Genomic DNA, 13,556 nt, shown 5'->3' with positions numbered 1-13,556 from the left:
AAAAATTAAAGGTACAAATCAACAGGTTAAAAGAAACAAGATATCAACTGGGAAAAAATTGCAAGTAAATTGGCGCTAGGGCCTACTCTAAAAAATTACATACTTTTTACTAACTAAAATTGTGTCCAAGCATTTTCTAGTTAGATTTAAAATTACTGTAACAAGTTCAGAAGAAACTTTTGGGATGAACTTACTATTATATTCCTAAGCATAACTTATTATATATTATTACAAAGTTTGACTTTTTGTCCTGCTTTCGGTGCCCAGGTCTGTACCAAGATTTGATAATTAAATGAAGTCTTTCAGGCCCCATAATTCTACATTATTTGTCGAAATCATTTAACGACCATACATTTTAATAATTATAATGTAATTATAATACCTAATCCAATGGAAATAAAATTATAATAATTTTTTTTATAGAACACCTTTAATTTTCTAGTAGTCCACGATCTAGCATTGTACTATTAGTAAACACTACATCAATGAAGCCTATAGTCTCATGTCCAACCTTATAGATGTTATCAAGCCAAGATTGTGTGATAGGAGGAGGCTGCACTCTAGCAAACCTTTGAAGCACAATCTCATACTCTGGAGCAGGAGTCGGTTCTCTCTCTTTCTCCTCTTCAACTTCCACTGTTAGAGCAATTTCTCTCATTTGAGCCACCATTAGTTTTACTTTTGCTCTCAGGGCACACTCTTCTCTGTAAATCATATGAGATAACTAAAGTTAAATACAGCGATCAATTAACAAGAAATAAAAACAAGGTGAAAATAAAAGTTTTTTTAATAGTTACTTTTGGAGATTTTGTGCTGATAAAGGAAACATATCTCCCCCTTTTGACCTGGCAAAATGGAAAACTAAATCAATTTTAAGAAGAGATGCTATTGCCTAAGAGGATAAACTATAACTAAAAATAAGGTTATTTGTCCATTTTTATATGCCCACCACCTAGAAGGCAAAATAAAAAAATATGAGTGTTTATGGTGGGCTCCCCTCAAATTGAGTATAAGTTTGAGCCTGAATCCCATTCAAATGTTGCTGGGCTTGGGCCGGAACGTTACACTGTAGCAATAAATATTGGAAGGGTTTAAAATCATATCCTTTAAAAAAAAATTAAAGTTTTGTTAAAATGTTGTGTTCAAATAGTGTATTTTAAAGTGTTGTAATTGTATTTTAAGGATTCTGTTTTACTTACTCTGTATACTTGTTGCTGGGTAGGGTGGCAAAAATAATTGTACGCAACTCCACCTTGAAAGGTGTTAACAGTACTTGCATGAAATCCAGAGCTCAGCAAGCTTCGTACGGGAACTTCAAGCTCGTACAGTAAACGCCTACTTCGCAACCTTGTAGCATAATATTCTTTAACGTCCTCAGGGAACAAAATACCAGAACCTTAATATCTTAAGCCTCTAATGTTAAGGGATCTGAATGGTTTAAACACAAGACTCACAAGTATTCGTGCACTTGCTGCTTCTTGGCAGCAGGCAGGTTGAACGCAAGCATCTTAAAGCTGGTGGAGGGGATGAGATCAGGTGTACTGTGCCGAGGAGCTGTTATGACTGTGTCAGGCCCCATCAGCTGTTGAAGCTCTTGCTCTTCTCGGCCCAACACTGGCTTCAGCATTCTACTCCAGCTGCACTGTGAATTTATTTCTACCTCAGCTTGTTCTTCTTCCATTGCTAATATTGTTAAAAATCTCTGCCGTACCTGCTTTTCCTCTGTGAAAATATTAGGTCTACGTAATCAAATGATTGACTATAAAGGTGAAGGCATGAAGAGTTATTTTATAAATTCCCTCTAACAAATAGCAAACAGCTACTCATCAATTTATTAAAAAGAAATTATATTGTTAATTTAAAGAAGTTGGTGGCTTCTTTTAACCTTGCATTTGCCTATCCACATAGGTATCGAGCAGTTGCTGGTTCCAAGGGGGGCTATAGTGGCTAAAGCTCCCCCATTGAACCTTGTAAATATAAATTTAAACATAGGCCTACATTTTGTCATAAAAACGAAACGGAGGTTGTTTTTTGGACCTAGTTCTAGACCTTAAAAATGGACATATCCCGCAAAGCAAGGGGTGAGCCAGTAAAGTACAAGAGTCAACTGTACTAATAAAATTTAGTGGCAAGAACCAGGATGCAAACAATGTCAACACAGCCATGAATTTGTAGACTGTCTTGCTACCAAACGAGCCACTGACTCACTAAACTAACCTGCTAAGAACTGGACCCAGCAACCATAATGCTCATAGTCATTAGCAGCCTAGCAAGGCTTTTACAGGAGGCTAGTTTTTGACGATGAATATTCGACTGATCTCACTCACTCAAAAAAGCTACCAAAAGGTACTTTGGTATTGTGCTGAGGCCACATATTCTACTGTGCGCTGCAGCGGCTATGTTTGGTTGGATTATCACAAATATATTTAACCTTCCTTTTTTTGTAATGAATCGAACAATACCAGATGAGTCATACTTTCTATTTATGATAACCCAACCTAATGTAACCGCCGCAGCGCGCTGTAGGCCTATAAGGGTGCCCTCCGTATAATACCAAAGTACCCAAGCGACTAAATATTTCACCCATCCCACATTCTCAGACTATCCGTAGGCGTAAGTGGGTTAAAATACACCTTATTTGTGTAGGCCTATCTGTCTTTTTCAAGCTGTTTAGTGATAAAGAATGACAAATGTCATGACTTAATGTTGCTAAATGGATTTCAAAAATACCATTTTGTCTTCATGGTCCATATGATTAAGGTGATGGGGAGACATATACTTGATGCTACTTATACCAGGCCTATGTTAATTCAAAAGTACAACACTTAACAGATTAAAGTTCAATAGTGGAAGAAGATTTGGTACTTTAGGAATGAGGTTTGAAATGATCTTGTTTACTCATGTTATTTCTTACCTCCTGGATTAAAAATTTATACAAAATAAAAATAACTAGGTATGTTACTTTTTCACATAACACATGATGCTTTAAGCATTCACTGCTACGCATCATGATACATAAAATAAACATGAACGGCACATTTACAGTAACAATTGCCAGGCTGGGAATTCTAACAGTGTTTGGTCACTATATCCTCGCCTGTATAAAGTACGTAATAGATAATATTGAGGAGTTTCCTTCCAGAGCTGCAAAACATCACCACCTTACTAGGCATCGCAACCAACTAGATGTTCCTAGAGTTAGACTATCATGGACTCAGAAGGCCTTTAGTAATGGAGCCCTAACAATATATAATAAGTTGCCAAACTCCACCGTACTACTGCTTTTTTTTACCACACTTCTCGACAAAAGGGAACTCCTCAAGGTACTCACTGCATACCTTAAAGGAAAATCCTACTACTCGCTGAAGGAGTCTTTCGATGACCCCCTAGTAGGACTAGGCTGACTTACGCCTGTCCACAGCCTCAGTGTTAAAAATATGTTTTTTAAATTTGTAAATAATGTATATATTTTAGTGCAGTGTTTTCATGTTATTTAATGACGCCATCAATCCCCCATGGGGTAAAAGATGAAGAACCGGTAATAAGGTAATGTATTTTATAGGTTAAAGCCTATAGTAATTAAATAATTGAAGCAGATAAGTTGTCTCAAGTTAAGCCAATTATACACAGTTAAGAGTGTGGATGTTTTAGTACAATTTCAAAACAGGTAGGCCTACTTACAAATTAAGTTTTGTTTCTGTAATATTACCCTCATTAAGCTACAAAAAAATACATTATTTTACCTACCTCAACTATTATTCATACTACTCATCTTCAGAGCATGGGCTAAGCATGGCTTAATCTGTTTTCTAATATTGATCTAACTTCTACATTACTAAACAACAAAATACAAATACACTTCCCATAGCAGTAGCTTAGCTACAGCTACTTGTTTGTTTACAAAATATAGCAGACAGCTTTGATCTCAACCAAGGAAACGGAAACAGATGTCAGCTGGGACAAGCCGAGACTAGGCCGAGACAGACGTCAAGGAAGAAGATAAACTGTTGAACGACATGACCATTGACTATATATGACCCACGGCCGCCTTTAACTCCTGACCCTACGAAGTCGACATCTCACAAGGTCGAGTCAATTGAAAAAATCAAAAGTGCCCCAAAGCATCGAAAGTCAATGATTAATTTGAATAGTAAAATTATACTTCTCATCATGTATATATACAAGATGCCTATTTTTATGGATGTTCCATATTTATTGACTTCGTTTTTCTCTCTTATTTAGGGATGTTGAATTTTACTTTGGTTGTGATTCCAGAAGACAAACAATTCATAATGGGGGTTGATAATGGGATGATAAAAAATAAATATTAATAAACAAACAGTAAAAAACTAAATTCACTATACAACAAACCATACGCAACTAACCTTAAAATTGTCTTCAACCAATCCAAATGTATGAATCGGCCGAGGTTCATAATTTCAAGTTATAATAATTTACGGTTTATCTCTAATGTTTTAATAAGTTAACAGTTTTCAGCCGACACCCCATAGCTTTGGCATCCGCAAGACTGGTGACTCATAGGCTAAACCAGCAAATGTTACCAACAAATCCTACAGTTATAGTTATGGAATCTTCTCTGTAAACATTAGGCGTACACCGTACAACTACGCTTCAATTAACTATGTGTGTGTGTGTATTATAAAAACAGAACACAAACGGATGGAACCCTCCCTCTACGACAGTACTCGACCATCTGTTTTAATCATGTATACTGGACTAATGGAATACCTAAAGAATCCATGTGTAGGAGAGACATGTTCATAGAGGTATATGGAAACTTCACAGCTATTGTGCCTACATTTCTGTCATGGCTTATATTGGGACACACCAATCCGTGAGCATGAGGCGCAGCTACAGATCCAGCCACTACAAATTAGAGACGTGTAATCGTTGATGCAGTCTTCCTATTCAAACTGATCAAATCTCTTCTCGACTGCTCTGAACTTCTATAGAATAGATCTTGCTGTAAGTTACCTAGAGGAACGCGCTCCAGAACCCCTTTCCAGTGACGCTCCCAGCCGACACTTTTTACCTACCACAGCGGCCTGTCCAGGTTGCATCGAATGGGGAGTCAAATTCCTGCACATCATAACTTCTTCTCTGGTAGGCCCTACAACTGCTTCTTTCACTAGATGGGTTGGTGCTGTGCTAAGTGAAGCTATGTGAAAGCTTTATGTTGCTGTTATTGAACCGCTACGATCATTAGAGCGGATTATAAGGGTCAGTTTTGCAGGGTTGTAAAACAATTGAACCACCACGCGGGTTCTGCCAGGTAGCGAGGGAACTTTTCGAAATATTTAACCCTCCAGTTCCCCATTTTGATATAGGATTGACTAAAATAAGAATCAAGATTCAAGACTAGTATGAGCAACAAACTGCAGTTCTCACCACAGGAACCCAATGTAAATATGGAGGGTATTCGTCCAAAATTTCAAGTTATGAGAAGCGTTATAAAGCATATGAATTAGAAAAGAATCATACACACAAATAAAGTTATAAGCCCTGACAGAAATATATGCTCAATGGCTGTGAAGCTTTTGCTGTTGCTCTCTGAACGAACAGGTCCCTCCTACACAATTTACACAATAACATAGATTAAACATGTTATTGTGCTCCTCAAGGAGTTTAATCTATGACAATACACAGTCATGATGGATTCTGTATTCCATCAGTTCAGTCGTTCAGTCAGTCTACAAAATGATAAAAAAACAATAGGTCGAGTTCGAGTACTAGAAGTACTTTCGTACGTAGTAGAGTAGAAGCAGACGGAGACTCTTTAGTTTTCATCTGTTTGTGTTTGTATTCTCATCTCATCCTGTTTGTTTGGTTTGTTTATAATTTTGTGAACTGCGTTGCGTTGGTTTGGTTTGGGTTTGGCTGATGTTGAATCATGTTGGTTGATGATTGTCCGATGAATATCGAATGAACGACACTCCCCCTTGCCTAATCCTCTTTGCACGGATTTATTTTCTAACTTAATTATCTTTTAACTTAGTTAGTTATTACTGTTTTATCAAATAAATTCAGTTAAAGTACAGCTTCGATGAGTGTTTTTAAGAACATCTTTAGTTTTTCTGATTACAGTTTAATCAGAATTTTAAGAATTTCATTTTAACCACCAAGGTAAGTTCGAATTATCCTAGAAATATTTGTTATAAGCATTAGTTAAGATTTTGTTTTTGTTTTCCTGCAAAATACTTATAGGCTAGGGTTAGTGTGTTAGGCCTACTAAAATGCTGCGAGAAATTCTGCCTAATGTTTAACCTAAGCACACTGTAAAGCACGGGTCACGCTAGGCTGGCATCAGCGGCGAATTGAAAGAAGCCGCTACTGTAAGCTTAATGTGACCACAAAATTCGCAGCTGGTACCGCTAGCCGGCGAGTATTTGTCAGCGGCTGGCAAAGTTGGACATGTTTAACTTTTGGGAGCAAGGCAGCGGCGACTAGAGGCCACGTCACCACTCGCACTTGCTGACGCCAGCGAGCAGCGTAGTCTGATCACCTCTAGAAGCATGTCATTGTCAGCGGCGACTGAAGATAATTAACAACTTGGTTTAACACAAAAGGACAATAGCCAAACTGTCTTAATTTTTAATTAGAGGTTAAACTAATTCTAGTAATTCCTGGATGGTGACTTTCGTAAACCATGTCTGTATGTTTCTGATTCATCTTTTAGTGCGTTTGAAAACATGGTATTTAAAAAAAATCATTTATTTATAAATTATTTGTATCCATGGCCTGGTCTACTAAGTAACGTCTCTTCTTGTGGTTATGCATCTTTTAATAAAATTACCTATTTCTCTTTCACACACATCCTCAATATTAAGGTTTATGAGGATCCAAAAAAGGCGACAAGAACTGAGCTTTAAACTAGGCGATTAAAAGTACTATTTGTAAGTTAGCATAGAAATTATTGAGCTTAGGTGGTCGAGGAAGAAAGTTATTGATTTCTTAAATTCATTCCAAAACTATATTTACCTGCTTGTGGGACGTTTCTTTAAAGAAGTAAGAACATCAAATAAGCAGCTTACGGTGATTTGTTATAAAACCTCACAGCTGTTCCTTCTCACACATCGTTAATATCACGATCATCAGTGGCTGACAAGCAGCCTAGTGTGACCCGTGCTTAAGTATGGATGACGTGAGCACTTGCTATGGTAATGGCAATAAGTCAGAATCTTCAGCAAAACAGTGGTAGGTATACTTAAAACCAGGGTTGCCACATTTGGTTGGGGAAAAATCTGGACAGGCCCCCCAGATTAACATGGGCATAAACACGGGCACAAGGGACCGAAATCGGGACTGTCGCCACAGTCACAGAATCGGAATGGGCAACCCTGGAGAACTCTTCACTCTGAGAAGTTTGAACCATATATATCAGGAGGACATGTATGGACTGTGGGATAGGCCCATGTAAGCCTACATTATGCATAGTGTTATCTAGTCCTAGGGCTATCTTGTTATTTAATTCACATGGAGTTTTAAAATCTCAAATTACTCTCACAGAATCACATGCTGGAGAGCTGTAAAGGCTGTCCCTCCTCAATCAGACAGAGACTGAATCGTATGGCACAGTAAATGTCAGTATGCCTAAGTTGTGAGCCTGTTTAACAAGAATATATGTTGTATTCTGTTATCTAATATATTAAAATTGTAGAGTTCTAAGGTACCAGTACCTATAATATAGCCTAAACTAAATACTTTTATCCCTGAAATTGGATATACTTACTAAAACAATTAAGTTAGTATTAAGTTATTGGGCGCGTTCTGGGAACATGTACCGGTGCACTAGTGCAGATGAACCGGTGACTTACTCACCATTACTACGCCGTGGCAAAGAGTCTTGGAATCCCAGAACGGTTAGTCACTGGTTTACGGTACACATCGGATTATAATTTACACATCTACCTACTATTTACTTAAGAATAAACAAACTTACCCTGCAGAGTAAATTGTTTGAAAATTATTCACTTATTACGTAATATAATTCCCTCATAGAATAAATTATTCACTCATTACGTAATAAACCTATCAAACTGATGAACCTTATCCGATGGATCTTGTCGTAGCTGAATACTTTTGTCCAAGAAACTGACCAATCAGAGGCTGCCGGTGTATTATGCACCGTAGGCTAAAATTTTTTCGGTGCATTAATCTTGCACTGGTCTCGAAAAAGACGTAATAGCTGTCTGCTAGGTTATCTCACCAGTCTCCGAGAACGACGCATTTTATGCACCGGTCAGTGTTCCCAGAACGGGCTCAATGTTGACTGCAGCAAAACCCTTTTCAGAAGGGTTGTAAAGTATGTTCTGCACTTGCACTCATAACCTTTTTTTACACTACTGTACGGTATTGACATTTGCTTGTTTTTTTCTAGCCTAGGCTGACTTATTTACTGATAATAATAGGTTAAATACCTTATTTACGTCTTCAATCCAAGTAGTTTTTTGTGATGACTATAGTTTCGGGGCCAACAGCCCCATTGTCAAATCTTCTGTTTTGTTAAATTACTTTTTGTCTTAGAATACAGTGGAACCTCAAAAAATAAATTTTTCTCATTTCACAGCATAAAAAAGTCAACAAGTTAATCTTAATGGTATATAACAAGTTTACTATTACGGTATACCATTAACTTATGATACCATTATAATTAACAAGGGAATTTTAAAAAAGGTTTTAGACTAAGTCTTTGCACCTAATTTTTTAGACCACCTCTACATAAATTGAGCTTCAAACAGAAAGGCATTTTTTTAATAACTCCCTAGTTATTTAAACCTTGGTAGGCTTAACGTCAATCTTTTGACGGAAAACCTCAACAAATTAAAGGTTAATATCACCCTACAACGCTAGCCTAATATACTATAAAATCAATTTCTGATACTGTTTATCTGAACAAGTTACTATAATATCATCCAGCCCCATCAGTTGTTGATTCTCAGAGACTCAAATTATCATTGAATAAACATTTAACTCTATTGACTCTATTTGTTATTGCAGGCAATAATGAACATTACAAATGGATTCCTGGAAGCCCAATCCTCATGCTGTGCCTTTTGTGCCAAGGAAAAATGCTGGAAAACTTTTCATCCACCACCATCGTTTTGTAAAGGGTTCTATGAGCAAACATAAACTGTTGGCCAACATATTTCAGGTAAAAAGTTACTACAGTGAACTAGGTCCTATTTTCTTACTAGTAATGAAAAGATAATTTCTTTGAGCAAAATACTTTTATTTATTGCGGCGAAGGAACATTTGCACAGGCTGGGCGCTGGTGATGTGAGTCAAATGACCCTTGACTTGAAACACTTATAAATGGGTATTCGTCCAAAGCCATTTGGAACACCCAAAGATTGGGCATTTGTAGTAGACTCTGAAAATCTTCCCTCCTCACAGCCTATTTTCTAGGCTAAACATATTTTTGTGACATTAATTTACTTTAGAATGCTAAACAGTCAGGGCCTCTTCTAAGATCGATTAATTGAAGGCCTACTGAATATTGCCTCAGGGATTTCTAATTACAACTTGATACATTTATGTTTATCATAGTCTTCCTAAACATCATCAGGCATTCATCATGTCATGTTGCAATATAGTAGGCTGAGGTTGCCTTATTAGCGTTCTAACCGTACTGTGGTCTCGTAGATAATAGATGTTGAGGTTTCAGTTTTAAAAAACTTAGTTTCCTAATGATTGTTTTATAATATGGGAGAGATTGTACATCTTTTAGGTAAAAACTTTTGGTACGTTACTAAACGTTCTGAATTATTTGTTTGAAGTAATTGTTTACAGTTTACATAAATGCTGTATAAGAGCAAGTTAAACTACAATCGGTACTTGATAAAAAATATGTGATATTTGCTAGCCATGTCAATAGCTACCACACTAGGATTTGCGACTTTCGCTACTAGTTTCTACCTGGCAGGGAAAGACATCAGCCCTGACTAGGGACGTAGCAATCTTCTCTTTCGATACCATAGGTATCGGTCTCGGTATCAAATCAAGCGATAGTTTGTCACTATCAAAAGAAGTCTATTTATTTATTCAAATGGTAAATAACCAATTCTGTGAATAAAGAATTAGTAATATGACACATGTGTGCAGGATGGCTAATAATAGAGATCAAAGTTACAATACCATATCATAGACAAGACCTATTACTTTTTGACTTGTGGCTATGCCATGAGAGGACTCAAAATGTGTGTCTTATTATCTGAACAAGATGGTAAAATTTATTTTCACAATAGTCGGTTGTAATATTTTGTTATAACCAAGTATTTAATATTAATAACAAATTATAAGAAAGCTGCAACAATTATTGTTGTGTCACAAGGTGGAAATTCCAGTTGGTAGCAAAAGTCACTGGTAGAAAAAGTGGACACCCTTTTTTAAAAACCAATATATCAACACTATTAATGTATAATGATGCATAATGATCTGTGTCATTATTACAACAAAACTACCGTAAAACCGGCTAGACCCGGACAGGGGGTCTAGTCCCGGACAGATTGCATAATTCAACAAAATAATTAATTGTAAACTAACCTGCAACGATAAACACCTGATTCCGACGTCACTTGGCACAAAACAACATCTTAGAAGTGTCTGCACCAATTAGAAGTGAGTATTTCAAATATTTCAATGTCATCTTACAGGTTTACCAACTTTCAGTTTTTTGAAAAAATAAAATGCGTGTCTAACTTAGACATATAAATTTCGTCAACATCGTCGTATCGGGTTTAAACTGCCATTGATGTATTCAAAATTTAAGAGCGCACAATTTAATGGGGTTTGATTTTATATTTAACACATATAAAAATATATATACACTATTTACGTATATCAGTTTTGACCCGGACGCGTCAGTTACTACTCCATGGCCGCGGTTCGCGCCTATACTCCCACTACTCCCACCACCAATCCTTGCGTTCCCGCCGATTTGACACCTTTCTACCTTGTTTAGCTGCAAGATAGATATTTTATTATAGGTTATCTCGCTACAAGTTGAGTTAACAAAGTTTTTGACGGTAGTTTTGGTTTTAATTAAGACAGACGGCATTTAAATATGAGTATGTCACGAATGAAACTAATCGAAGAAGCAGTGAAAGACGTAAAAGAAAGAAAACTTAGTATACGAGCTGCAGCGATTAAGCACAATTTGCCTAAATCTACAATAAGTGACCATGTCACTGGCAAGTACAAAGGCCCACACGGTAAGCAGCCCGTGTTTACATCGCAAGAAGAACGGGTGATGGCGGCCCACATAGAAAAGGTTGCCGACTGGGGGTTTCCCTTTTCTAGACTGGAAATCAGAATGTTGGCTAAGTGTTATCTTGACAAAGATGGGAAAAACGTGCAAGTTTTCAAAAACAACTTTCCCGGAGAAGATTGGGTTGATGGATTTCTTAGAAGAAATACCAATCTCCGACTCAGGATGTGTCGAAACATCACAGTTCGAAGATCAAAGGTAAGAAAATAATTACAGTACCGGTACCTATTTAAATTATTAATAAAATTATCTGATGATTTAAAATTGTTTAATGTAGCAGACAACTAAATGTCAAAAAACGATTTTATCTTAAACATACTGTCACTTAATCGTAGGCCTAACTAATTATAGGCCTAGCCTAGCCTAGGCCTAGCCTTGTTTAAATTTCATAGTTTTTTACTTACCATTTCAAAATTTATTATTCGTTCCTTTTTTCTTTCAGGTTGATGCGGTTTGTGTCACGTCATATTTTGAAAACCTGAAGGTTACACTCGACAACGTACCAAAAGAAAATATAATGAACTACGATGAGACAAAACTAACAGATGACCCTGGAGCCAAGAAGTGTGTTTTCAAGAGAGGGACAAAATACCCTGAGAGGGTACTCAATTCCTCAAAGAGTGCTGTGTCACTGATGTTTGCTGGGACTGCAAGTGGTGAAGTTCTCCCGCCTTACGTTTGCTACAAGGCCGAACGACTCTGGGACACTTGGGTTGTAGGGGGACCCGAAGGCACCAGGTACAATCGATCCAAAAGTGGATGGATTGACGAAATTACGTTTACGGATTGGTTTAAAACCATTGCCTTGCCTTGGGCGAAATCTAAAGATGGTAAGAAAGTCATGATTGGGGACAATTTGTCGACACATTTCTCACCTGAGGTTGTAAAGTTGTGTGAAGACAATGACATTTTGTTCGTGTGCATGCCTCCAAATGCCACGCACCTCCTTCAACCCTTGGACGTTGCCTTTTTCAGGCCATTAAAACATGCGTGGAGGGAGATTCTAGGCGAGTGGAAGCTGTCAGCAGACCGCCGACTTTCAAGTCTGCCGAAAAATCATTTCCCGCACCTCCTAGGGAAATTGATGGATGCCATATCCGGAAATGCTGGGAAAAATCTACAGGCCGGGTTCAAAGCGTGTGGCATTGTTCCCCTAGATGCCAACGTTGTTTTGGCTAAGCTCCCCACCAATTCCGTAGATGAATCACCAACAAAAAAAGCAGTGGAACTTGTTGGAGAGGGGGTGATTGAGCTGCTTTCCAAACTTCGTTATGACTCTCCAGGGGCAGCCAAAAGGATAAAAAAAAAAAGTTAAACGTCGCCCCAGGCAAAAGTGTCTCACAAAGCGATTTTGTCGACAACGCTCGGGCATCTACATCCAAAGATGCTACCGGTACTATTGTGCCACCCAAAAAACCATCAACGGGAAGGAAGAGGAAGAGGGTCGAATACTGTGACACAGAAGATTGTGGCTCCAATCCAGATGATCCCGACGAAATGCTCACGGATGTAGCCATCAATGGATCGCATGTACCAGAAACCGAAGATGCTAATGAGCCATACAAGGACCCTGAAGTCGGGGACTGGCTCCTCGTGAAGTTTTGTGGCAAGAAATCAACAAAATACTACGTTGTAGTGGTAGAGGACAAGAACATAGACCTCTTCGTCAGATGTGCGCGACATATTGACAGGAATAACTTCAAATGGGCTGATCCCGAGGATCGTTGCACAATCGACTACGATCAAATCGAAAAGCGGCTGAAACCCCCGAAGTTTAACTTCAGAAATGACAGGCTGGTCAACTTTACCTTTGAGTCAGTGTTTGCTGGAGAATACATCGTTTCCTAAATAGACTTGGTTTTGTCATCACTGATTTTTATTTTATACTGTATCTTTACCTTATGTATTTTCCATATTACCAAAGTATTCAATTGCAATTGTAAATAAATATTCTTATAGGCCTAACTCACTATTCTTTATTCCTTGCCATTTTTACACATTAAGCTTTAACCTTTGTCTAATTTCACATGGCCTTAACTCACGATAAGCTACTATACATCTTTGAAAGGCTTTGATAACTTAAAAGACATCAGACGACACAAAACACTGTCCGAATGCGGACAGGAGATGTTAGTTTGCAATTTATTGTGTTATTTAAGTACGCGTCCGGCTCAAGACCGATCGGGTGGGTTGACCCGGACACTTTATTTTATTTTTTTTTTCTTAATCTTAACTTCTAACAACACAAACGGGTAAGGGATATAATAAA

The 13,556-nt window shown here is 37.7% G+C and overlaps 1 protein-coding gene across 1 annotated transcript in view; it reads left to right on the top strand.

Annotated features, from left to right (window-relative positions):
• Positions 1-5,864: 5,864 nt before the first annotated feature.
• The window catches only part of LOC128998641 (protein O-linked-mannose beta-1,2-N-acetylglucosaminyltransferase 1-like), a 45,129-nt gene continuing 37,437 nt past the window's right edge, over positions 5,865-13,556 (top strand). Inside the window, exons 1-2 of the mRNA XM_054424865.1 lie at positions 5,865-6,144; positions 9,019-9,172. Of these exons, the coding sequence (XP_054280840.1) occupies positions 9,038-9,172 (135 nt within the window). The 5' untranslated portion in view covers positions 5,865-6,144; positions 9,019-9,037. The remainder of the gene's footprint in view (positions 6,145-9,018; positions 9,173-13,556) is intronic.

Source organism: Macrosteles quadrilineatus, unplaced genomic scaffold (assembly GCF_028750875.1).
Source record: "Macrosteles quadrilineatus isolate MER2022 unplaced genomic scaffold, UCM_ALF_1.0 Scaffold_7__1_contigs__length_78375512, whole genome shotgun sequence".
NCBI lineage: Eukaryota > Metazoa > Arthropoda > Insecta > Hemiptera > Cicadellidae > Macrosteles > Macrosteles quadrilineatus.
This window is presented reverse-complemented; position numbering and strand designations above follow the sequence as displayed.